At 34.4% G+C, this 25304-nt stretch overlaps 1 protein-coding gene across 3 annotated transcripts in view; it reads right to left on the minus strand.

The window, feature by feature from the left end:
• LCA5 (lebercilin LCA5) overlaps positions 1-25304 on the minus strand; it is a 149107-nt gene that overhangs the window by 39061 nt on the left and 84742 nt on the right. For all 3 annotated transcript variants that reach the window (XM_045057764.1, XM_045057762.1, XM_003986325.5), the window contains 2 exons: positions 19147-19489; positions 13675-14204 (listed from right to left, as the gene is read on the minus strand). In XM_045057764.1, coding sequence (XP_044913699.1) covers positions 13675-14204; positions 19147-19345 — 729 coding nt within the window. In that variant the 5' untranslated portion in view covers positions 19346-19489. The remainder of the gene's footprint in view (positions 1-13674; positions 14205-19146; positions 19490-25304) is intronic.

Below are 25304 nucleotides of genomic sequence, written 5' to 3' on the forward strand. Positions count from 1 at the left end.
TCGCGGTCCAGTGAGTTCAAGCCCCGCGTCAGGCTCTGGGCTGATGGCTCAGAGCTTGGAGCCTGTTTCCGATTCTGTGTCTCCCTCTCTCTCTGCCCCTCCCCCGTTCATGCTCTGTCTCTCTCTGTCCCAAAAATAAACGTTGAAAAAAAAAATTAAAAAAAAAAAATGAGAAAATCCTTCCATTTGGGACAGCATGGACGGACCTTTAAAGCATTATGCTAAGTAAAATAAGTCATAAAGAGACAATTATTGTATGATCTCACCTACATGTGGCATATTTAACCAAAAAGAAAATTCCTAGAAAAAGCAATCACACTTGGAGTTATCAGGAGGAAAATGGGGGGGAGGGAGAATTGAAGAAAGATGGTCAAAAGGCATAAGCTTCCAGGTATGAGATAAATAAATAAATACTAGAGATGTAATGTACAACAGGGTGACTATAATTAACACTGCTATATGACATATGACATATGACATATATGAAAGTTGTTACAAGAGTAAATCCCAGGAGTTCTCATGACAGGAAAAAAAACATTTATTTTTCTTTTTTTGATTTCTCTTTTTACTGACTGTATATAAGATGATGGATGCTTACTAAACTTATTATGATAATCATTTCACAATATATGGAAACCACTATGCTGTACACCTTAAATTTATACAGTGTTGTATGTCAATTATATCTCAATATACCTGGAAAACTTAAAAAAAGAATGAGGCAGATTTTATTCATGCTGTGAGTTTATATATATACGTATATATATATGCATATATATATACGTATATATATATATAATCTTGTATGTATGCACACAATAACATGTAACATGTAAAGAACACCAAAATATGTTTCAGTAAAAACAACATACTAAGCAGTGTGCATGGTACACTCCCATTTATAGTTAGTGAATAAAAAAAGGATCTTTATGAACTTGTACATGTTTTTTTTTTATTTTTATTTTTATTTTTTTAATTTTTTTTTTCAACGTTTATTTATTTTTGGGACAGAGAGAGACAGAGCATGAACGGGGGAGGGGCAGAGAGAGAGGGAGACACAGAATCGGAAACAGGCTCCAGGCCCTGAGCCATCAGCCCAGAGCCTGACACGGGGTTCGAACTCACAGACCGCGAGATCATGACCTGGCTGAAATCGGACGCTTAACCGACTGCGCCACCCAGGCGCCCCTATTTTTTAATGTTTATTTATTTTTAACAGAGACAGAGACAGAATGCGACTGGGTTAGGGGCAGAGAGAGAGGGAGACACAGAAGCAGAAGCAGGCTCCAGGCTCTGAGCTGTCAGTACAGAGCCTGACGCGGGGCTCGAACTCATGAGCTGTGAGATCATGACCTGAGCCGAAGTCGGACGCTCAACCGACTGAGCCACCCAGGCGCCCTGAACTTGTACATGTTGAGATGATTTCTTAACAGTTATTATTTCTTGGAAAGGAGTCTACAAGGATAACAGAAAGGATAGTGATGTTTCGTTGTCTACTTCTCTGTATTATTTGAATTTTTAGGACTTTTGTAATGCTTGTATTACTTTTCAACAGAAACATTATTTTAATTTAAATATTAACATAAAATTGCTATAACAATTGTTCTAACTAAATGGATAGTTTGAAAGGATCCTGTAAAATTTATTCTCTGGATAAAGAGTATTAAACTTTACCCTTGAATCACAGATCCCATAATTTCATTGTAAATACACTCCCACCAAAATTGGTAAAAATATTTGTAAACAATATAACAAAATCTAGCCAATTCCTTGAATAATTATACAATAAAAAATTAGTAAGATCTCAACAAATGCTATTATATTTTACAAGCAGTTCCTTTTTTTAACATTAAAAATCTTTCATTTTCCCAATATTCAACAGAGATAATAAGGACTTCATTATTTTTTAATAAATATGGTTTACCATGCTAAAACCGCTTTTGGCCCATAAAAGATTTGAAAACATGATTTATACTCATCAGGTTTCAGAAACAAAAGAACGCTCAAATCATTCCATTTCACTCCTCAGATGAAACAACTGAAACCTGTCAATTAAGGGACCTGCACTAAGTCAGAGTGGGACAAACACAAAACTGATTTCTCGGTTTGACCTCCAAATGTGCTAATTAGTTTCATTTTTAAAGAAATCATACAGACCAAGTAAGTAAGGCAACGAGGGGCGTTCTGGCTTTCGGTTTCTGAAGGGTGAAAGGACAGAAATGCTTAGAGCAGATACCTAGACACAAGAGTAAGGTATGGCAGGGAAAGATGCAGGAAAAGGACCCAATACTAGACAGTTCCATTCTGGTTCTGATTAAACTAGGAAGGGTAAGAGAAGATAATGATGAATCAATTCTTATTTTTGAAAATGGTTTACATTGGAGGACTATAATGTTTGTATCACGGAGAAACAAATACCCACTCAAAGGCAGCTCTAGGGTCAAGGGAATTTGAATGCTAGTCTCTAACAGGAAAATCTATCAAAAGAAAAAGAAGAGTATTCAAACCTCCTTTCATAGCTGTATGATACTCAGGCTACTCAAATCACTCCCCAAAATCTTTAAAAATTTCTAAAAAGGGAGAGAAAGCCTTGTTAATAATGTTTTTCTAACAAGGTAATTTATTTAGTTTACTCTGTGCCAATTCAATGCTAAAACAGGGTTGAATTTTTTTAATGTATTAAGTGTACACCCTACAGTTTACTGGTATCCTTTTAATAGCATGAATAATTATCATTACATTTATGATCTTTTCATAAAACTTTGTAGATAATTTCTTATTTAATGACTAAGGATTCTTAAGATAGTTACAATTCATGGTATTTGCTTTATTGGTCTTCCCTATGACCGTATGCTACTGTACCCTTAGATGAGGAATGCAACCAGAGCTCTGTGTTTCTAATGAGGAATGGGGACAGAATTAGTGCCTTTACCTTCAGCTGCTACTGGAGGCCAGTTGCAGGCCTCGTAAGCCATGGTGGATGCAGGTTGGCAGTCATCAAAAGAAACTGCATTTGGGGGTAATCACAAATGAACTTGCTAATAAAGAACTATTCATGTTAAATCAGTGATTCTCAACAAGAGGTGCAGGGATCACCTAAAGGTCCCTTAGACACTTTCAGGAGTCTGCAAGTTCAGAACCCTTTTATAATGAAATATTATTTGCTGTTTTCACTCATCATCATGAATATATGTTAGAATTTTCCAAAGGCTCTCTATATAAGATGTGATAATATATAAAGAAAATGGTCAGCATTTAGAAAATCTACCTAATACAATGAACAAATACAAAAGTGATATGACAGAGTACAAAAAGTTCACTGATCCATGGCTTCAGATTCCACTCTGCAACAAACCTATAAGAAACACCACTTACTATGTTTTGATATAGTATCAAAGAGGCCTATCTAGCTATCTGAAAAGGCTTCTAAAATGTTCTTCCATTTTCTAACTCCTATAGACATTTGTGTGAGGCTGCATTTTTTAAATATCTATCAACCATAATAACATACAGCAACAGACTGAATGCAGAAGCAGCTTTAAGTATGCAGGTGTCCTCTATATTAAGCCTGACATTGAATAAAACTGCAAATATAGAAAACAATGCCACTCTTCTCTCATTTTTTGTTTAGAAAATACAATATTTTTCATTAAAAAATCTTATAACATGTAGTCAGTTGTTTATTATTATTTTTAAATAAATTAAGAAATATAGTTAAATGTTCTCAGTTTTCATTTCTGATATACCCACATAAACAAAAGCTCCTGGGGAAGGGGGGTCTGTAATGTTTAAACATATCAACAGGTCTTCAGACCACAAACTGGGAATCACTGCATTATATAACTAAAAATGTTTTTCTGCTATAAAAGCACACTTTTATATTTTTTGCAGCTTTTTTATACTTTGCTGCAGTTTTATTTAACTATTAAATATTACATATAACTTAATATTTAAGTTCATATATTAAAATGGGGCTACTACTGACACGACTCTATTCAGTAAATTAACTGAAGTAAAAGCCAAAATGATGGTATAAAGCCAACCATAAATGAAGAAATAAATATGTAGTCTGATTTAGCTGTCTGCCCCTTTGTACTGAATTAAACAAGTTGAACCATATCAAGCAGTTCTTCATCCCTGGTATATGGTCCATTTTGGGGCAGACCATATCACACAAGAGAAAAAATAGAGGTCATGAGTGGTTGTCTCCACTCATACCTTTGGTTATTTGTCTCCCTAAACATGTATCTACTTCTAAACTACCATGCTCCTAAATCATGGGGACTCTGTGCATTCTCTCAGTTCCATCAACTAACAAAATAAGCCTGCACCCAACGTAGAGAGAGGATGATAGTCAGAGGGATGTTTTTCCACAGCTAAATTATTTATAGGTAACTTGGAAAATGCTTTTTGTCCTGTCCTCTAAAAAGAAAATATAACTCAAAAGGGAGTAAGAATCGTGGCCCGAAATCCTTCCTGGAATGAGACGATTACTAAACAAATAAACAAACCTGCCTGCCATGAGTTCCAGCCTAAGGAACATAAAAGAAAAAACTACACCAAATGAAACAAAAAACACCATACAGTCATTCTTAAGAAACAGTAGCACAGACCTTAAAGATAGCACTACTATTTCACTGCAATTTCAAGGGATACTCAGGACTTTCCTGGGTTTTAGTTCTGTAAAGTGAAACACCACAATTGAGCTCCTAGAGGTCTCCCTTATCCAATTAGTGGTACTGACTATAACCTATTGAGTTTGAAGAAAAAAGATTAACCTTGTGTTGGATAAAGTAATAAAATATGAATAAATGTATGAGGCACAAAAACAAAAGCTAATTTTCACAGTAAATCAAGAAACTCAAGAGTACAGATTTCAAATTCTGGATTGATCACTGAGATTATGGAAAATATAATTACAAATTGGGCCAAAGGCTTTAGGAAGTATGAAAAGGTAGGAATTAGCCTCAGGTGGGCTGCTGAGGCTCCTCCATTTAGAAAAGAGTTAGTATGTCAGTACTCACTCTAAATGTTAATGTACTAAATACTCCAATCAAAAGACCTAGGGTATCAGAATGGATAAGAAAATAAGACCCATCTATATGCTGCTTACAAGAGACTCATTTTAGACCTAAAGACACCTACAAATTGAAAGTAAGGGGATGGAGAAACATCCCTCATGCTAATGGTCATCAAAAGAAGCTGGAGTGACCATATTTATACCAGACAAACTAGATTTTAAAATAAAGACCGTAACAAGAGATGAAGAAGGGCATTATATCATAATTAAAGGGTCTATACACCAAGAGGATCTAACAATTATAAATAGTTATGCCCCAACGTGGAGGCACCCAAATACATAAATCAATAAATCACAAACATAAAGAAACCCATTGATAATAATACTGGACCAGGAGAAAAATTCAACACCCCACGTACAGCAATGGACAGATCATATAAGCAAAAAGCCAACAAGGAAACAATGGCTTTGAATGACACACTGGACCAAAAGGACTTAACAGATGTATTCAGAACATTTCATCCTAAAGCAGAATACACATTTTTCTCAAGTGCACTGGAACATTCTCCACAATAGATCACATACTGGACCACAAATCAGCCCTCAAGTACAAAAAGAGCAAGATCATACCTTGCATATTTTCAGACCATAACGCTATGAAACTTGAAATCAACCACAAGAAAAAATTTGGAAAGACTGCCAATACTTGGAGATTAAAGAACATCCTACTAAATAATGAATGGGTTAACCAAGAAATTAAAGAGAAAAGGAAAAAGTACATGGAAACCAATGAAAATGAAAACAGGACAGTCCAAAACCTCTGGGATGCAGCAAAGGCAGTCACAAGAGGGAAGTATGTAGCAATCCAGGGATTCCTAAAGAAGGAAAAAGGTACCAAATATACAACCTACCCTTATACCTAAAAAAGCTAGAAAAGAAAGCAAATAACGCCTAAAGCCAGGAAAAGAAGGAAAATAATAAAGATTAGAGCAGAAATCAATGATACTGAAATAAAAAAAAAAAAACCACAATAGAACAGATCAATGAAAACTGGTTCTTTGAAAGAATTAACAAAATTGATAAGCCCCTACCCAGATTGATCAAAAGAAAAAGGAAAGGATCCAAATAAATAAAATCATAAATGAAAGAGGAGAGATTGCAACCAACACCACAGAAATACAAACAATAATAAGAGAATCTTATGAGCAATTTTATGCCAACAAACTGGGCAATTTGGAAGAAATGGGCAAATTCCTAGAAACACATACACTACCAAAACTGAAGCAGGAAGAAATAGAAAATTTGAACAGACCCATAACCAGTAAAGAATTGAATCAGTAATCAAAAATCTCCCAACAAACAAGAGTCCAAGGCCAGACGGCTTTCCAGGGGAATTCTACCAAACATTTAATGAAGAGTTAACACCTATTCTTTTGAAGCTATTCCAAAAAAATAGAAATGGAAGAAAAACTTCCAAACTCATTCTAGGAGACCAGCACTACCTTGATTCCAAAGCCAGACAAAGACCCCACTAAAAAGAAGTACAGACCAATCTCCCTGATGAACATGGATGCAAAAATTCTCAACAAAACACTAGCCAACTGGATCCAACAATACATTAAAAGAATTATTCACTATGACCAAGTGGGATTTATTCCTGGAATGCAGGGCTGGTTTAATATCTGCAAATCAATCAATGTGATACATCACATTAATAAAAGAAAGAATAACAACCACATGATCCTCTCAATAGACGCAAACAAAGCATTTAACAAATTATAGCATCCTTTCTTGATAAAAACCCTCAAGAAAGTAGGGATAGAAGAAACATAATTCACGATCATAAAGACCATATACAAAAGACCCACAGCCAATATCATCCTCAATCAGGATGAGAGCTTTTCCCCTAAGGTCAGGAACATGACAGAGGTGTCCACTCTCACCACTGTAATTCAACATAGTGTTGGAAGTCGTAGCCTCAGTAATCAGGCAAAAAAATAAAAGGCATCCAAATCAGCAAGGAGGAAGTCAAACTTTCACTCTTCGTAGACAACATGATATTTACATGGAAAATCCAAAAGACTCCACCAAAAACCTGCTAAAACTGACTCATGAATTCAGCCAAGTAGCAGGATATAAAATGAATGTACAGAAATCAGTTGCATTTCTATACAGCAATAATGAAGCAACAGAAAGAGAAGTCAAGGAATTAATCCCATCTACAATTGCACTAAAACCCATAAAATACCTAGGAATAACCTAATCAAAGAGGTGAAAGATCTGTACACTGAAAACTATAGAAAGCTTCCAAAAGAAACTGAATTAGACACACAAAAAAAGGAAAAACATTTCATGCTCATGAATTGGAAGAACAAATATTGTTAAAATGTCGATACTACCCGAAGCAATCTACATATTCAATTCTATCCCTATCAAAATAACAACAGCATTTTTCACAGAACTAGAACAAACAATTCTAAAATTTGTATGGAACCAGAAAAAAACCCAAATAGTCAAAGTAATGTTAAAAAAGAAATCCAAAGGTGGAGGCATCACAATTCCTGACTTCAAGCTGCATTACAAAGCTGCAGTCATCAAGACAGTACGGTACTGGCACAAAAACAGACACATGGATCAATGGAACAGAACAGAGAACCCAGAAACGGACCCACAAATATGGCCAACTGATCTTTGACAAAGCAGAAAAGAATATCCAATGGAAAAAAGACGGTCTTTTCAGCAATGGTGGTGGGAAAACTGAACAGCAACATGCAGAATAATGAAGCTGGACCACTTTCTTACACCATACACAAAAATAAACTCAAAATGGATGAAAGACCTAAACGTAAGACAGGAAGCCATCAAAATCCTAGAGGAGAAAACATGCAACAACCTCTTTTTTCTTGGTCGCAGCAACTTCTTACTTGACATGTCTCTCGAGGCAAGGGAAACAAAAGCAAAAAATGAACTACTGGGACCTCATCAAGATAAGAAGCTTCTGCACAGCAAAAGAAACAATCAGCAAAGCTAAAAGGCAACCGACAGAATGGGAGAAGATATTTACAAATAACATATCAGATAAAGGGTTAGTATCCAAAATCTATAAAGAACTTATCCAACTCAACACTCAAAAAACAAATAATCCAGTGAAGAAATGGGCAAAAGACATGAATAGACACTTTACCAAAGAAGACATCCAGGTGGCTAAGAGACACATGAAAAAACGCTCAACATCACTCATCATCACGGAAATACAAATCAAAACCACAATGAGATACCACCTTATACCTGTGAGAATCACTAAAGTAACAACTCAGGCAACAACAGATCTTGGCAAGAAAATGGAGAAAGAGGAACCCTTTTGCACTGCTGGTGGGAATGCAAACTGGTGCAGCCACTCTGGAAAACAGTATGGAGGTTCCTCAGAAAGTTAAACATAGAACTACCCTACAACCCAGCAACTGCAGTACTAGGTATTTATCCAAAGAATACAAAAATGCTGACTTGAAGGTGCACATGCACCCCAATGTTTATAGCAGTGCTATCAGCAATAGCCAAAGTATGGAAAGAGCCCAAATGTCTATCGACTGATGAATGGATAAAGAAGATGTGATATACAGATACATGGAATACAACTCTGTGATGAAAAAGAATAAAACCTTGCCATTTGCAACAATGTGGATGGAATTAAAGGGTATTATGCTAAGCAAAATAAGTCAGTCAGAGAAAGATATCTTATGATTTCACTCATACGTGGAATTTGAGAAACTCAACAGATGAACATAGGGGAAGGGAAGGAAAGTAAGATAAAAACAGAAAGGAAGGCAAATCATAAGAGACTCCTAAATACAGAGAATAAACTGAGGGTTGCTGGCAGTGTGTTGGGTGGAGGGATGGGTTAAATGGGCGATGGGCATTAAGGAGGGCACTTGTTGAGAGGAGCACTGAATGTTATATGTAAGTGATGAATCACTAAATTTTATTCCTGAAATCATTATTACACTATATGTTAGCTAACTTGGATTTAAATTTTTTAAAAAATGAAAAAAATTTTCAGTATGGTATGACAGCTGAAATAAGACTGATTTGAGCATAGTACGTTCATAATTACATATTAAATGTCATTTCCAATAGAACTTCAAACACAATATAAATGAAGTAGCTTGTATCTCCCAACCAAACTTTGGGGCTTACAGCTAATTAACTCAACACTCCTAATATTTGAAAGTAAACTGCTAAAACCAAGCTCTTCCTTCATGTGCATAAAATATTCATAACTCCTTGTGAAAATAATTATTACAACAAAATAAGCTTTGAAATTTGAAAATAAAAGTCCAAACATAATTTCCTCATCTAGAAAGAAGTGAAAGTATTTACAATTGCTCTAAAGAAAATAAATACTTAGGTATAATCTAAAAAAACCTGTATGGATCTATATCCTGGGAATGATGACGATGAAATAAATGAATATACTGTGTTCAAGAGTAGAAAGGTTCCACATATAAATTCTACACAAATTGATCCATGTTTAATGCATTTCCCATTAAAATCCCAAGAAGGTGTTTGTAGACAAAAACAAGCTTATTCTAAAGTTTATATGCAAAGGCAAAGGACCCAGAATAGTTAAAATAGCCAAACTTTAAAAAAAAAAAAAAAAGCATAACATAAGAGGAATCACTACCTGATGTTAAGGCCTACTATGTCGCCTATAATGAAGAAGTCTGACATTGGCAGAGGGACATATACATACATAGATCAACAGACTACAGAATCCAGAAATAGACCCACAAAAATATCCCCAACTGGTTTTTGACAAAGGTGCCAAATTAAAAGGAAGAAGGATAGTCTTTTCAACAAATGGTACTAGAGTAACTGGGTACCACAGGCAAAAAAAAGAAAAAAAAAAAAAAAAGAATCCCAACCTAAACCCCACATCTTATACAAAAATCAACTCAAAATGAACTTGAAAGTAAAATATAGGGGTGCCTGGATGGCTCAGTCAGTTAAGCGTCTGACTCCTGATCTTGGCTCAGGTCATGATTTCACTGTTTGTAAGCCTGAGCCCCGCACTGGGCTCTGTGCTGACAGTGCGGAAACTGTTTGGGATTCTCTCCCTCTCTCTCTGCCCTTACCCCACTCATTCTCTCTGTCTCAAAATAAACTCTAAAAAAAAGTTAAAAATTAAAAAAAAAAGAAAAGAAAACATAAAACCATAAAACCATAAAACTTTTGGATAGAAACACAGTAAAAAATCTCTGGAGCTACAGGCAAAGGGTGATAGAAATAGGCAAGGAATTCTTACACTTGACACCAAAGTACAATCCATAAAAGAAAAATCTAATAAACTAGATTACATCAAGATTTAAAACCTTCCCTCTGAAAGACCTTGTGAATAAGATGAAAAGACAACCTACAGACTGGGAGAAAATATTTGCAAGCCCCACATCTGACAAAGGACCTAGATTACCTAGAATATATAAAGATTCAAAAATCAATGGTAAATGCACCAACAATCCAATTTAAAAAGAGGCAAAAAATATGAACATGAATAGAATCTATAGATGGCAAATAAGCACATGAAAAGCTATACACCCTCAGCCATTAGGAATAATACAAGTTAAAACCACGACACAGCACTATATACCTATTGGAATGGCTACAGTATAAAAGAGCGAGAACATCAAATGGTGGCAAGGATGTGGAGAAACTGGATCACATATACATTGCTAGTACAAATGTAAAATAACACTGCCACTCTAAAAAGAGAATGGTGTTTCTTACAAAACCAAAAATGTATTTATCATACAACCCATCAAGTACACTTTCAGGCACAGATCCCGGAGAAATGAAAATTTATGTTTACACAAAAAACTGTACAGGAATGCTCATAGTGGCATTATTAGTTAATAGTTAAAAACTGGAAACAACCCCAATGTCCTCCAATGGGATACACCATAACACTCAGTGGTACATCCATACTATGGAATACTACTCAAGAATAAAAAAGGAACACGCTATTGATATACACAACAATTTGGATGGAGCTCTAGGAAAAAAAAAATCTATTCATCTCAAAAGCTTAAATACTACATGATTCCACTTATATATCATTCTTAAAATGACAAATTTAAAGAAATAGTGAACAGATTAGTGGATGTCACAGGTTAGAGTGGAAGGAAGGCAAGAAGGTAGCTGTGCCTATAAAAGTTGGTAGCGCAGGATACTTGTGATAGAACTGTTCTGCATCTTGATTCTGGTGGTGGTCACATAAATCTACACAGTGATAAAACTGCAGAGAACTAAACATATACACACACACAAACACAAATGAATTCATGCAAAACTAATGAAACCTGAGTAAGGTTGACGAATTGTATCACTATCAAAACCAATTTCCTGGCTGCAATATTGTAGTTATGCAGTATGTTACTGCTGGGGAAATTGGATGAAGGGCATATAGGATCTCTACATATAATTTTCATACAACTGCATATCAATCTATAATTATCTCAAAATAAAAAGTTAAAAGCACTTTTTTAAATCCAGTAAGAAAAAAAAATTGAGGACCCTATACAGTTAACAAGTATTTCAAAGATATCATTACAGATGACTGATTTTCATGCTCCCAAGTGGGCAGCCACATAATTAACCTCCATCTACTACTCAGAATCCACAGATTTATTTTTCCTCTCTTCCTTCTTTCTCCTCTTTCCCCCAACACCCTATAAGCCTCCTTCATAACTGGTTGTAAGAGAGAACCACAGCATATGTGTGTGTATGTATATGTGTGTACAATGCAATACCATGTTCTCTCTAGTTTTATACAAACATACACAGAGGTGGTTTTTGTTTTTTTTATCATTATTAGCATTCTGTGCTCTTGGTTCCCAATTTCAAACCCTATTATTTGGCACATTTTATACTCCCCTTTAAAAATAATTAAAATGTTTGTTGTTTTTTGTGACAGTAATTGCTTTCAGCCCCTACCTCCAAGCCACCTCAAGGTAAGCGGCCCCTTAAAAAAAAAAAAAAAAATGTTTCCATATGTTTGCTCTGCAGTTTGGGTTGATCACTGGTGAAGCCTACACAATATGGTATCTTCTGTGCACTCAAGCAGAAGATAATAATTGCTGATTTTATAGAGTAAGTTAGATACTTTTTCTAACCACTTATGTACACTCTATTAGTAAGCCACTGCTCCTGGGCTTAGCATTGGTATATTGAACACGGTATACTATACAAAGAAGTACAATAACATACCCCGTATTAAAAACACCCAATTAATACATGGCAGAAGCTAATTTACTTGTAGTTCTGACTTGCCCTTCCTCAGAGAGCTGTCACAGCAGGCATTATTCCCATACTTTTCCCCTACCTTGGCTTTCCAAACTACTCATCAGTTTTAATAAGTCCTGACTCAGGGCTTCTGTTTGACACACACATACACACATACACACATACACATACATACACACACACACACACACACACACACACACTCACATTCATGTGTATATTGTATATGCATTTACTTCTATGTAATTTTATCATGTGCCCATGATATACATACATATGAGTTAGCATCTAATATAAATTCTCTGTATAACAATCATGGGATAGTACTCTTTTTCCAACTTGTTATAAGAAAAATACCTTTTTTTTTAAAGTTTATTTATTTAAATAGAGAGCAAGCAGGCATGCATGCATACACACAGGGGAGGGGCAAAGAGAGGGAGAGAGAGAATCCCAAGCAGGCTCCACTCTGTCAGTGCAGAGCTCAATGTGGTCTCAATCCCACAAACTGTGAGATCATGACCTGAACCAAAATCAAGAGTTTGGCACGATTGAGCTACCCAGGTGCCCCAAGAAAAATACCTTTCTGGGTGCCCGGGTGGCTCGGTCAGTTAAGCATCCAACTCTTGATTTCAGCTCAAGTTATGACTGCATGTCTTAAGATCGAGCCAGCCCTGCATGTACTAAGAACTGGGCATGGAGCCTGCTTCAGGTTCTCTCTCTCCCTCTCCCCTTCTTCCCTTCTCCCACTCATGCTCCCTCTCCCTCCGCCCCTTGCCCACTCACACGCCCTCTCCCTCTCCCTCTAAAAATATAAAAATGAAAATAAAAAAATAAACGTTCTACTGTATTCTCAGGCTAGTAACTCAACATTCTTCTACCCACCTCTCATGTTAGTTTCTATTTGGGGGAATAAGGATATGCTCTGCTGCCAAAAATGTCTTTTACAAATGTTCAAAGAAATAAAAACAAAGTATTTTTCTTGTGGCATTTCTTACACAATGGCCCCAAATGTCAGTTTTATACACTACAGCTATTACTGTACTGTTTTCAATTTTAGAGAAACACTCCGGTAATCAAATGATGTACTTACCCAAAATGACTAAGATTCGTGGAATTAAACACTCATTCATTCATTAACCTTCCCATTAATGTATAAATTTTTTGTATCTTGCTCTTAAATATACACTCTTAATTTTTTCCTAATCTTCCTCAGAAAGATAATTTTTAAAATATTAAAGAAATAGTTTTCATTTCTAAGCAAATCTGAACTTCAATAAGCAGTCTTAACAGAGTATGCTCTTAAATACCCAATGAAAAACGATATTAAAACAGCACAATTAAAGCTGTATAAGTTTTACCTTAATTCTTCTCTCGGTGTCATCTAATTTTAACTCTGCGGAAACCAGTTTCTTTGCCAAATCATCTCGTTCAGGTAGGTGTCTAGCTTCAGAGATCTTTTTCAGTTTCTGCAAGGAAAATTTTGTCCTATATAGTTCTCCTTCAGTATCTTTCACCCTTTTCTCAGTTGCCCGTTCTTTCTCTTGAGATTTTCTTAAGCGTTCTTTGAGTGCTGTAATCTCATTGTTATGATGAGCAATAAGTTGTGAGATTTCATTTTCTGTATCTTCAAACTTATTCAGGGCTTTCTCCTGTCTGTATTGAAGCCTTTTCAAAGCCTTATTTTCTTTTAGCAGCTCAGCTAACTTGACCTGGAGTTCAGTTACTTCATTCTGCAATTCATTGATTTTTAGCAGTCTTGCAGAAAGAACCCGTTTTGTAACAAGATCAGTATCTTTCCGAAGTGGCTCCCTATTGAGGCTCTGGGAGCGAAATCCCACTCGGACTCCCTTTCTGTTTGGTGGATCCTTAGGGCTTGGCTTCCTAGTGGCTAAAAAAGAAACAGTAACAATGTAAAGTGAGAGCCCTACCAATGTAATATTATTCATTCTAACACAAGTGGATCCATAACATTCTTTAATTATATTGTTCCTTAAAAAATGACCTTACAAAATTTAAGAATCAGGTTTTAGAGGTCTTAATATAATGTTAATGTATATAAATATACATATATTTATATACTAATGTTTTTATTAAGAAACATTCAGAATCTTTTAAGAAAGGTCAAGAATATTCTGACTTAACAAAATGATATCTCAATAGTTTACAGGGAATTATTTTACACTGCTTTAAAATATGGCAGTATCAGCGGTATCTCCCTCTCTCTGCCCCTCCCCCATTCGCACTCTGTCTCTCTCAAAAATAAACATTGAAAAAAAAATTTTTTTTTAATGCCAGTATCAGGCTTTACCATTTTCAACTTTATAGATAAGATGGCAAGCCAGAATTCAAACATGGTCATCATCACCATTAGCATGATGTTTAATAAACACTGGACAAAACATTGTGATATTCAAGTAATTTATGCCAAGATATTTGGGATTATAATTCAGAATGATGAAATGTACGTTTTCTCTAAATTAACCAGAACTTTTTCTTTATTTGGGGAAAGAAGATTACAACATATTATACAACAAGAAGACTTGGGTTTGGGACTCTGATTTACCACTTAAGAACTTCCTAGGCAATTCAGCTAAATCTTTCCAGGTCTATTTTCCCCACCCATAGAATTAGGATAACAGCACCTATATAACTAGGTTGTTGTGAGGACTAAACAAAGAATTCATATAAAATATGAAGTTCTCCACAAATATTCTCTGGCACAATAAGAACCTAATCCCATTTATCAGCGATTAAAAATGAAAAACACTTTTAGCAGTACAGACATGATTTTAAATGCTTGCTCAGGGGCTTTCTTTTGTGTAAGGTTCAATCAAAAACATTTGATGCAATTTGAGAACAAGACAAAAACAAAAAAACTACACCCTAAAAAATATATGCATATGAAATCCTTAAACTATACATATTAAATAACGTTTCGCAAAAATTTGGAATGTCATTATTTATACTAAAAGTTCATTAAACTTAGGCCCCAGTGTACAGAGCTCCTGTCCTTTAAAAGAGGCATCTGGAAGCCTGCCACAGTTGAGAATAATGAACTTTAATCTCCAAGGTGACTGCAGTTTTTAAGAAGGAAATGCATTCCAGATGAAAAAAAAAAAAAAGAAAAACTAGAAAATTTAACCTTTCCCTACCCATCTCTCTAGTCATGGATACCTTAATTCCATTATTTAAACAAGTAATATTTACAATTTACATTACAAAATTTCATTCAAAAAGCAGAAGATTCTAATGACTGTGTTTTGAATGTGTACTGATTTGGGATTCCAGTTCTAAAAATGTGTGAATATACAAAAGGAAGTGGTAATGATAATAAATGAGGGAAAGCCTACTTGTAACTCTGAAACTACACTATCCAATATAGTAGTAGTCACTAGCCACATGTAGCTACTGAGAGATTTGAAACGTGGGCAGTCCAAACTGAGATCTGGTATACTGTGAAGTACATACTGAATTTCAAACACTTAGTTCAAAAAAAAAAAAAAAAAAAAAAAAGCAAGCACAATGTTCCAAACATAATGTTTTATATTAACTACATTTAGAAACAATAATATTTTGGGGGTGCCTGGGTGGCTCAGTCAGTTAAGCGTCCGACTTGATTTGACTCAGGTCACGATCTCAACATTCATGAGATCCAGCTAGGCATCAGGCTCTGGGCTGACAGCGTGCAGCCTGCTTAGGATTCTCTCTCTCCCTCTCCCTGTGCCCCTCTCCTATGCACGTTCACTCTTTCTCCAAATAAATAAATAAATAAATAAATAAATAAATAAATAAAATTTTGGATATGTTGGTTTAAATGAAGTATATTATTAAAATTAATTTTACCTGTTCTTTTTTAATATAGTTATCAGACAATATAAAATTGCATGTGTGGCCTACATTTGTGACTTGCATTACATTTCCTGTGGATAGCACTGCTCTAATTTTAAATTGGGGCATCCATCATTTCAATTTTCTTTCTTTCCCAACATACTGAGTTAGTAACAGTTTTGGTATCCATATACTATTATGGAATATGTACTCAACTCTTAGAATGACAGAAACTTTATACATAAAAATGATTATAAAGATGAGTATTAATTCTTCCAAATTTCTGTTTTATGTATGAAATCATATTGCTCAGCAAACAAGATTTCATACAAATAGAAACTTATTTGAAAAGTTAAAGCCTATATAAGAATCGACAGAATTTTCCTCTAATATACTTCAGCTATTCAGTCAAACAGAAAGGCCTTCCAAAACCAACTTTTTCACATCCTAATAATTGGAACATTGATTTACAGCATATTCTATTCATATGACTACAAACTGATCATAAAAAGGACACTTAACCTAATTCAAAAATATTTCCTAAATGCCATTTACTTATTTTCATTTTTAAAACTATCAAGATGAAACACAGTGCTAATTCAAGTGAGAAGAGAAAAGATGATTGACTGTCATGTATATCACTCTTCATTTGCCCCTTGTTAAGTCAGTATGAAAAAGAGGGTGAGAAAGTATTGCTTTTTTTCTTCCTTCAGGTGGTAAAAATAAAACATGACTCCTTTAAAAAACATGCAGTAAAAAAAAATGTAGTAAAGATGAATTACATATCTACAAAAAAACTCGATATTTATATTATTGGTAACACACGAGACAGAAAACATATATAACATGTAATATACAAACATGTATAACCTAAACTATCATCAAATTTTATCATTATGCATATAACTTTTGATAGAACAATTTCATTTTTAAAAATAATTAGATATGCTGATAATTAAAAAGAGAAAGGAAGGGGCGCCTGGGTGGCGCAGTCGGTTAAGCATCCGACTTCAGCCAGGTCACGATCTCGCGGTCCGTGAGTTTGAGCCCCGCATCAGGCTCTGGGCTGATGGCTCGGAGCCTGGAGCCTGTTTCCGATTCTGTGGCTCCCTCTCTCTCTGCCCCTCGCCCATTCATGCTCTGTCTCTCTCTGTCCCAAAAATAAATAAAAAACGTTGAAAAAAAAATTTTTTTTAAAAAAGAGAAAGGAAGAATATGCTATCAAACATTCAAATCCACAAATTCAAGTGTTCAAGATGCTGTTTTAATTACATATGTTCTTTCCTTAGTTTAGTATACACTGGCAGTTGCAACTTAAATAGCATATTCTATTTAACACTAACTCAGTGTTTAAGGAAACACTAAAGTGCTTAAGTGTAACTGGTATGGTCCTGTTGATTGATCTAAGGTAGACAAATTACCACAGATTTTAATTCAGAAGGCAATACAAAGCAGAAAATAGTAAAAGTCAGACTAAAGACAATAACAGATTTTTCTGGGTGATGTTGGAACTGTTTTTCATAGATTTTTCTCAATTATCTTCTTAAATAAGGTAAGGTTTAAGAATTTCTCTTTAATTAGGTAGTCTCCTAAATTGCTTTGGGGAAGTAGTAAAAAATTAAAGTATTCCTGCAAGTAATTCACGAAGTATGTAAATTATTTCTCAGGAGTAAATGGGCATTGTCTAAGATTCAACCCTAAAGTCTGTTTATTCTTAATTAGATAGCAAAAGTTTAATATCAGATCATGCTTTCAACCACAAAATCAAAACAAGAGGCTCACACTGAGGAAAAGACCAAAAAACTTGTAGCACTGTACTGGAGAAAGAAAGAAAAGAAAGGAAATAAAAGAAGAGGAATGAAAAGGAAAGAAAGGAAGAGAAAGAAAAAGCACTCAACTGTTCTAAGTATGAACATCCCTGGGAAGTTAGATCAGGGCTCCATGAAAGGGTTGCTTTCAAAATTAACATATATTCTTTGCTGATTTTTTCAAAGCAAATGTTACTTTTCAAAGTAAAAATTTATAAAGGCAAATTTAATTACACCCCTGCTTAAATCTATTCTATAGCTAACTATTTCTCCACAGAAACAGACAGTCAATATATTATTATAGGATTCAAGGTGTTTCATGACCTGGCCTCTGTTTCAGTTCCCAATTTTACCCCTCCCTGCCTTGCAATCTAAACTATATAATCTTTCTAAATGGGGCTGTTATAGCTGTGCTGCATTTATTAATGAACACTATAATTAACTCATTTGCCTTAGTTTATAATTCTGTAGTGTATTTTTCTACGGTAGTCCTTACATATTTTGTCACTAAGTACATCAGAGGTTTTTTGACCAGAAATTCATTAAGACAAAGAAGAGATTTCTAGAATATTGCCTTGTCAAATATGTATTAATATGTAGTTCCAGACTAGTAACATTTTAATAAGACAAATTATTTCTAATGATTAATCTTGTTTGCATTATAACACAGTTTAATAGAAAACAGAGTGGTGGTCCCAAGTCCCAAATTCCATTTCTAGAATTAATTTGAACTTTTGTAGTAAGTGCTGTGTAACCTAGATGAAGTAATTTTACTCAATCTATAAAAATGCCCCTTAAGTATTTTATAGCAATGTCTTCTGCTGCTTTTTAAAAGTGGAGACTTAAAAAGGTACTACTTTGTGATTTTTTTTGCCTCTATAGTACCTCAAAAACACCAAGACATGAATTTATTTAGAAAGAATAAAACAAAATGAGAAGGCTTATGTACAGTTCTTTCTTCTGTATATAGTATGATTTTTATTATAACAAAGGATAATACACAGCACCATAAGCAACAACTATATATACAAAACTATGTGTATATAACACACACACACACACACACATATATATATATAAATCAGCCCATTTCCATGCACATATCAATATACATAGTAATAGAAGAGTTTCATTCATACAACTTTCCTTAAACACTTAAAATGAGTCTTCTAGACTCTCTTTTAGAATGCTTACCTTGGTGATGTACTTGGCTATCTGAAATCTGTCTTTTAGGATTTTTTCCCTTTTTACTCTTAGGTGAAGAGGACTTGACTAGCGATGACCGGCCAGAAGATTGTTGAGTAGTTTCCAAATCAGATGAAGAATAAGAGTAATAATGTTTGTCTGTCTTACTTTCTTGATCATTATCTGGACTTCTTTCTCTTTCCCCCATGGTTTTTGAAAAATGTTCTCTATTCACATAATTTCACAGATTTCCTTTCTCCAAAAAAATCCATGACAAGCCTGAAGAGCAACCTTTAGAGTCTTCAGATCCTGGTGATAATATTCATGTCTGCAATTTGTTTTCTCCAGATATCTGTAGTAGAGATTAGCCCATTAGCAACCAGAAGATACATATTTGTTCTTACAATTAAGGAAAGAGGGAAGGAAACTCATTATATTTTGTGAAATAGGTTTTATAGTTTATTATAATAAAAGATACTTAAAGCAAATAAATACTGCTTATAATTTTTAAAAGAGGCTATAATTCAATTCATCCCTATTTTCACATTGTTATTTACAGTCTATAGAAAAGACAGAATGTTGTAGCTTGGACAGAGAACATACAAAGTACCAAATATATAATTGTTTCTGAATAAATGCTAACTGAATTTGACTCCCCTGAATGTTAAGATTTATAATAAACACAAATGCTGATTTTTGACAGATGAATAATGACCATTATTCACCATTTTTTTCTTTTCTGGGGAGGCAGGGAGTGGTAAAGGCAAGCCTACTACTAGAAACAAACAAACAAAAATAACTACATAAAAATGTAAAATTAAAGTATGTAAAAAATTAACCAAATTTAAACACCTGGTGAAAAAGTTGCAATATGACAGAAAAATAGTTATCATCCTTAACATATAAATAAATAACTCCTATGACCCCACGAGAAAAATATGAGGTCAAAAGTTAAATGGGCAAATACATGTTAAGACCCATAGCCAGCAGTGCACTCAAAGAAAAAAGGGCAGGGTGTGCCCAGGGGGCCCTCAGTGGTCATGAGTTTGAGCCCCACGCTGGGGTGTAGAGATTACTTAAATATTTTTTTAATGCTGCTGGAATGCCTATCAAGAGAAGATCCACAGTGGGGCACCTGGGTGGCTCACTCAGTTGAGCACCCGATTCTTGAATTCAGTTCAGGTCATGATCTCATGGTTCATGAGACTGAGCCCCACATTGGGCTCTGCACTGATAGCATGGAGCCCGCTTTGGATTCTCTCTCCCCCTCTCTGCCTCTCCCCTACTCATGCTCGTTCGCACTCTCTCTCAAAATAAATAATTAAAAAAAAAAAAGACCCACAGGATATTTGGGAAAAAAAGTTGGCAAGATATATTAAAACTTTAATTATGCTTTTAACCTTTGGCCCAATAATCCCATTCCTATGTAATAAGAAAATAATCCTAAAATTAGAGGAAAAGTTATGCACAAATGTTTATGCAGTATAATTTTTTTTTATTTTTTTTCAATATATGAAGTTTATTGTCAAATTGGTTTCCATACAACACCCAGTGCTCATCCCAAAAGGTGCCCTCCTCAATATGCATCACCCACCCTTCCCTCCCTCCCACCCCCCATCAAATATGCAGTACAATTTAAAAAAAAAGGAAGCAAACAAAATCTCTAACAATAGCAGAATAATTAAGAATATTGTAAAAATCAATACAGCATAATATCATGCTGTCGTTAGAAAAACTTATAAAACATTTGTGTTACCAGAGGAAATGTTTATACTACTATGGTAAAGAAGAAATTCAAACTAGTGAACACAATATGATCTCAACTACACATATTCATAAAAAAAAAAAACAAAACCAAAAACCCAAAAGCAAGGAGTACTCTTCCCTGATGAAGTGAAAAATATTTGCAAAGTAAGGGATATATATACACCCAAATAGTGTCTGAGCAGCATGGATTTTAGATGATTTTTTTCTCTCTTTATATATTTTTATTTTCTATTAAAATAAAATTAGATTACTTTTTTAATTGGAATAATCGTTTCTAATATTAAAAAAAATCCCACTGATGAAATTACTATTACAAGTATAGTGCTTCTAGCACTATATGAAAGAAACATATGCACAAGGTGGCACTACTACTGTTCATTGCAGCAGTATTACAGTGGTAGAGAACTAAAACAATCAAAGGACCATCAATGAGGAACTAGCTACATATAACCACACAGTGAAGTACAATACTATCAAGCTACTAAGGGAATGAGGACTACCTCTGTGTATTTTCTGCAGTCTGGAGTGACCTCCACAATGTATTAAGCACAAGAATATGGAGAAATCATGTATAGTCTTTCTTCATCAAAGAGAGATTACAAATTTGCATACATAATGCTTTATATTTTTAAAAAGGAAAAAGATAAAGAAACACTTAATGGGGGGAAAAGAAGGGTTCTGTAAGGCAAGGCTGTCCAATAAAACTTTCGTCAAGAATGGAAATGTTCTATAATCTGTGCTGTCCAGTATGGTAGCTGGCCACATATGGCTACTGGGCACCCTGAAATGTGGTAAATGTGACTGAATAACTAATTTCTTAATTTTGTTGAATTTTAATTAACTTAAGTTTTTAAAGCTGCATATACTGGTGCTTGGCTCATTGAATCTCAATGATCTCATCTTTAAAGACAATAATAATAGTAACTTCCTTAGAGAACTGCTATAACAGTTAAATGGGGATAATTCAATAACTATGACACAATAAGCACTTGGTAAAAATCAACTATTTACAATTCAAACATACAAGATATTCAGTAAATTGATATTCCTTGTCAAAACTGTTTTAATTCCAATAATATAACTAAAAGCTGATTAAATGGTATAGATGGGGATTATTTGTTTATATGCATATAGCAGAAGCAACTCCCTATGACCTATCACATCTTAATCAGAGGTGCCTAACTTTTCATTGCAAAAGGTAGAACCCACAAAACATTACCTGTCATTTACCTCCTATGCACCAACACCCACTCTCCCCCACCCCACCTCAAATATATGCATAAAGTTTTAAAAAAAGGAAACATCCACTGACCCATTATTCAAGTCCCTCTCCCTGGAATAACTATTTTAATGGCTTATACTTTCATGCTTATGCTATTTCTTGAATTAGCAACTTGAGACTATAAAAGATGAGGATTTAACTTGTGACTCATTTTAAATGTTTGCAACATGCAACGGCTTGTTGGGTTATGCAAGGTTTTTTCCTTAGAATTCCTAATTGTCCTTTTATCCTATTGAAAGGAAAAAATCACCTTTCTATATCACTAATATTTGCCCAGCTTCCTAGTCATTCTATCTACAGGCTGAATCCATTCCATTCTTCCTCTTAAAGACATTTTCCTTGGGACCAATTATTTCCTATTCTACTTTAAACAATTACTTTGTATATCTGTTATACCACTGTCATTCTGGCATCACTTTTATAGTACCTCTGAGTTGACCCACCATTTCTAGTAGCTCATGTCACCGTCTTTAGTTTTGCTCATTTTACTGATCCATATCCTCAAATAACTTCAACAGAAAGGGTATATAGATAGGTTAAGAGGTAAATGTTCTGAGTCCTTATATACCTGAGAACGTCTTTATTTTGCCCTCCAATTTGATACTTTTCATAGGTTCTGCATTCTAAGTTAAGTCATTTTCTCTCAGAACTTTAAAGACACTGCTCCACTGTCTTCTAAACCCTGAAGAGGTTCTTGCTAGATGTTACAGTCAATTCTTTTATTCAACATGTATTTCTTTTGAACTTTTACCATGTAACCATAAAGAAAACAACAACAACAATAATCCTTGCCATTATGGAGTTTACACTCTAGTTATGCTCATCTGATTCTCATTCCTTTATAGGTTATCTTTTTTTCCCCCCTCCTTAGGAGCTTTTAGAATTTTCCCTCCTCTTATACTGCAATTCCACAACGTGCCTAGGTGTGGGTCATTTTTTTCATTGATTGTGTTGCCCCTTTATCTCCCTCCTTTTAATATTGAAACAAGTATCTTTAAGCACTAGAAATGTTATGTTACTTTTCTGATAACCCACTTTCCTGTTTACTCTTTTTAAACCTGACTAAATAACTGACTAAATAACAAACCTGCTCTCTGTTTTTCTATTTTCAAATAGAAACTTACTCAACTTATCTTTTAACTATCCAGGGTTGTTCTGTTTTTTGTTTTAATTTGTATAAACACTTTAATTTCCAATAAATCTTTCTTACTATGATTTTTTAATAATTATTCTGTTCTTGCTTTACTGAGGCAATACATTTTTATTTCTCTGAGAACACTAGACATTTATTTATTTATTTTTTTTTAATGTTTGTTTTTGAGAGAGACAGTGTGTGAGTTGGGGAGGGGCACAGAAGCTGAAGGAGGCTCCAGGCTCTGAGCTATTAGCTCAGAGACCAACACGGGGCTCCAGTGGGGCTCAAACTCACGAACTGTGAGATGATGACCTGAGCTGAAGTCGGGCACTTAGCCAACCTAGTCACCAGGTGCCTCCATTTTGTTTATTTTAAATTAAGATCTCTTCTGATTCAGGAACTATCTGTTTCACATGGTGAAAGTTTTTCTCTTTACCATAGAATTTTCATTCATAATACTGCTGGTTTTATTTTTTTGAAGGTAATTATTGGTTGTCCACTGATAAATAAGAAGAAAAAGAAGAATGAATGGAAAACAAGTACATATGAGTAGGGGTTCCTGATAGGCACACTATGCTTTAGGATGAACAGCAGAGAATCAGTCATTTTCCATGGGGCTCCCCTAGATGAGGAGGGATAATGTCCAGATACAAATGTCCACCATGACAACTGTACTCTCCTTTAGAGTTGTCTTTATTTTTATTTCCAGAAAAAATGACTTCTGTATTTTTTGACTGGAAAGAAAAGGAGTGGCGAAGAGCAGGGAATATTATACTGAGTCACTCTGTATGGGATTCAGTGGAAAAGGAAGCATAACTATTATATGGTTATATATTTATATAGTTATATAGTTATATGTTATAACTATAGTTATATGTTATATATATATAGTTATATGTTATATATATATAACTATATATATATAGTTATAACTATATATATAACTACATATATATAGTTATAACTATATATATATAACTATGTATATATATATAGTTATGTAGTTGTATAGTTTTAACTATATATATAGTTATATATTTCAACTATTTTTCCCATTTTCAGTTACCCTTGGTCTCTGACTTTAAATGCTAAGATTCTCTAAGATCCTGTTAAATATATCTGAACTTTCTTTGCTATAGTTCCCCCTTGAATATTTTGACATAGTTTTCTCTGTTTTAATGTTTCATCCATCATTATTCTTTTCCTCTTTCAGAAAATGTGCTGTGATGTTTTATCAGAGAGTACCCGACCATCCCTTCAAAGTTATGGGTTCATTCTGTTGTTCTTCTTTAATATAGTTTTAATGTGGTCTTCAAGAAGAGAGGAGAAAAATACAAATCTACATCTTTAATTTGTTAATGTAACAAATATATTTTAAGCCAATTATTTCTAAGTTATTCCCACCCTTTTAAGGCAACTTGATATAAGCAATCACTTTTCCAAAATCCATACAACTGCAATTCATACACCAAGTCAGTCAACAAAAATTAGTGATGGTACAGATGCCATTATAGACAATGAGGAAAGCAATTTGAGCAAGAATACACTGTGAGTTCTTTTAGAGCAGGGTCTGGCTCTTCCATCAAAGAGAGACAACTAAGAAAAAGTCATAATGTCCTTTATTCCTTTAGGGAATATATAAAAGATATGTACATATAATATATATGAATATATATCCTTCATATATTCCTTAAAAATATTGCATGTTAATTATACGAGAAACTTTAAAAGTGACAAAATTCAAGAGTAACCCCCAAAAATACTAGAGAATATCTTATCTTTACCCAGTTTCTGATTTAGGATCTATTCTGAACTAAGGTGGGTATTTCTTTTTTTATTTTTAAAATTTTTTTTAATGTTTATTTACTTTTGAGAGAGAGATTGACAGAGTGTGAGCAGGGGACGGGCAGAGAGAGGCAGAACCTGAAGCAGGCTCCAGGCTCTGAGCTGTCAGCACAGAGCCTGACATGGGGCTTGAATTCA

The sequence above is a fragment of the Felis catus genome, chromosome B2, assembly GCF_018350175.1.
Source record: "Felis catus isolate Fca126 chromosome B2, F.catus_Fca126_mat1.0, whole genome shotgun sequence".
In the NCBI taxonomy this organism is placed as follows: Eukaryota; Metazoa; Chordata; class Mammalia; order Carnivora; family Felidae; genus Felis; species Felis catus.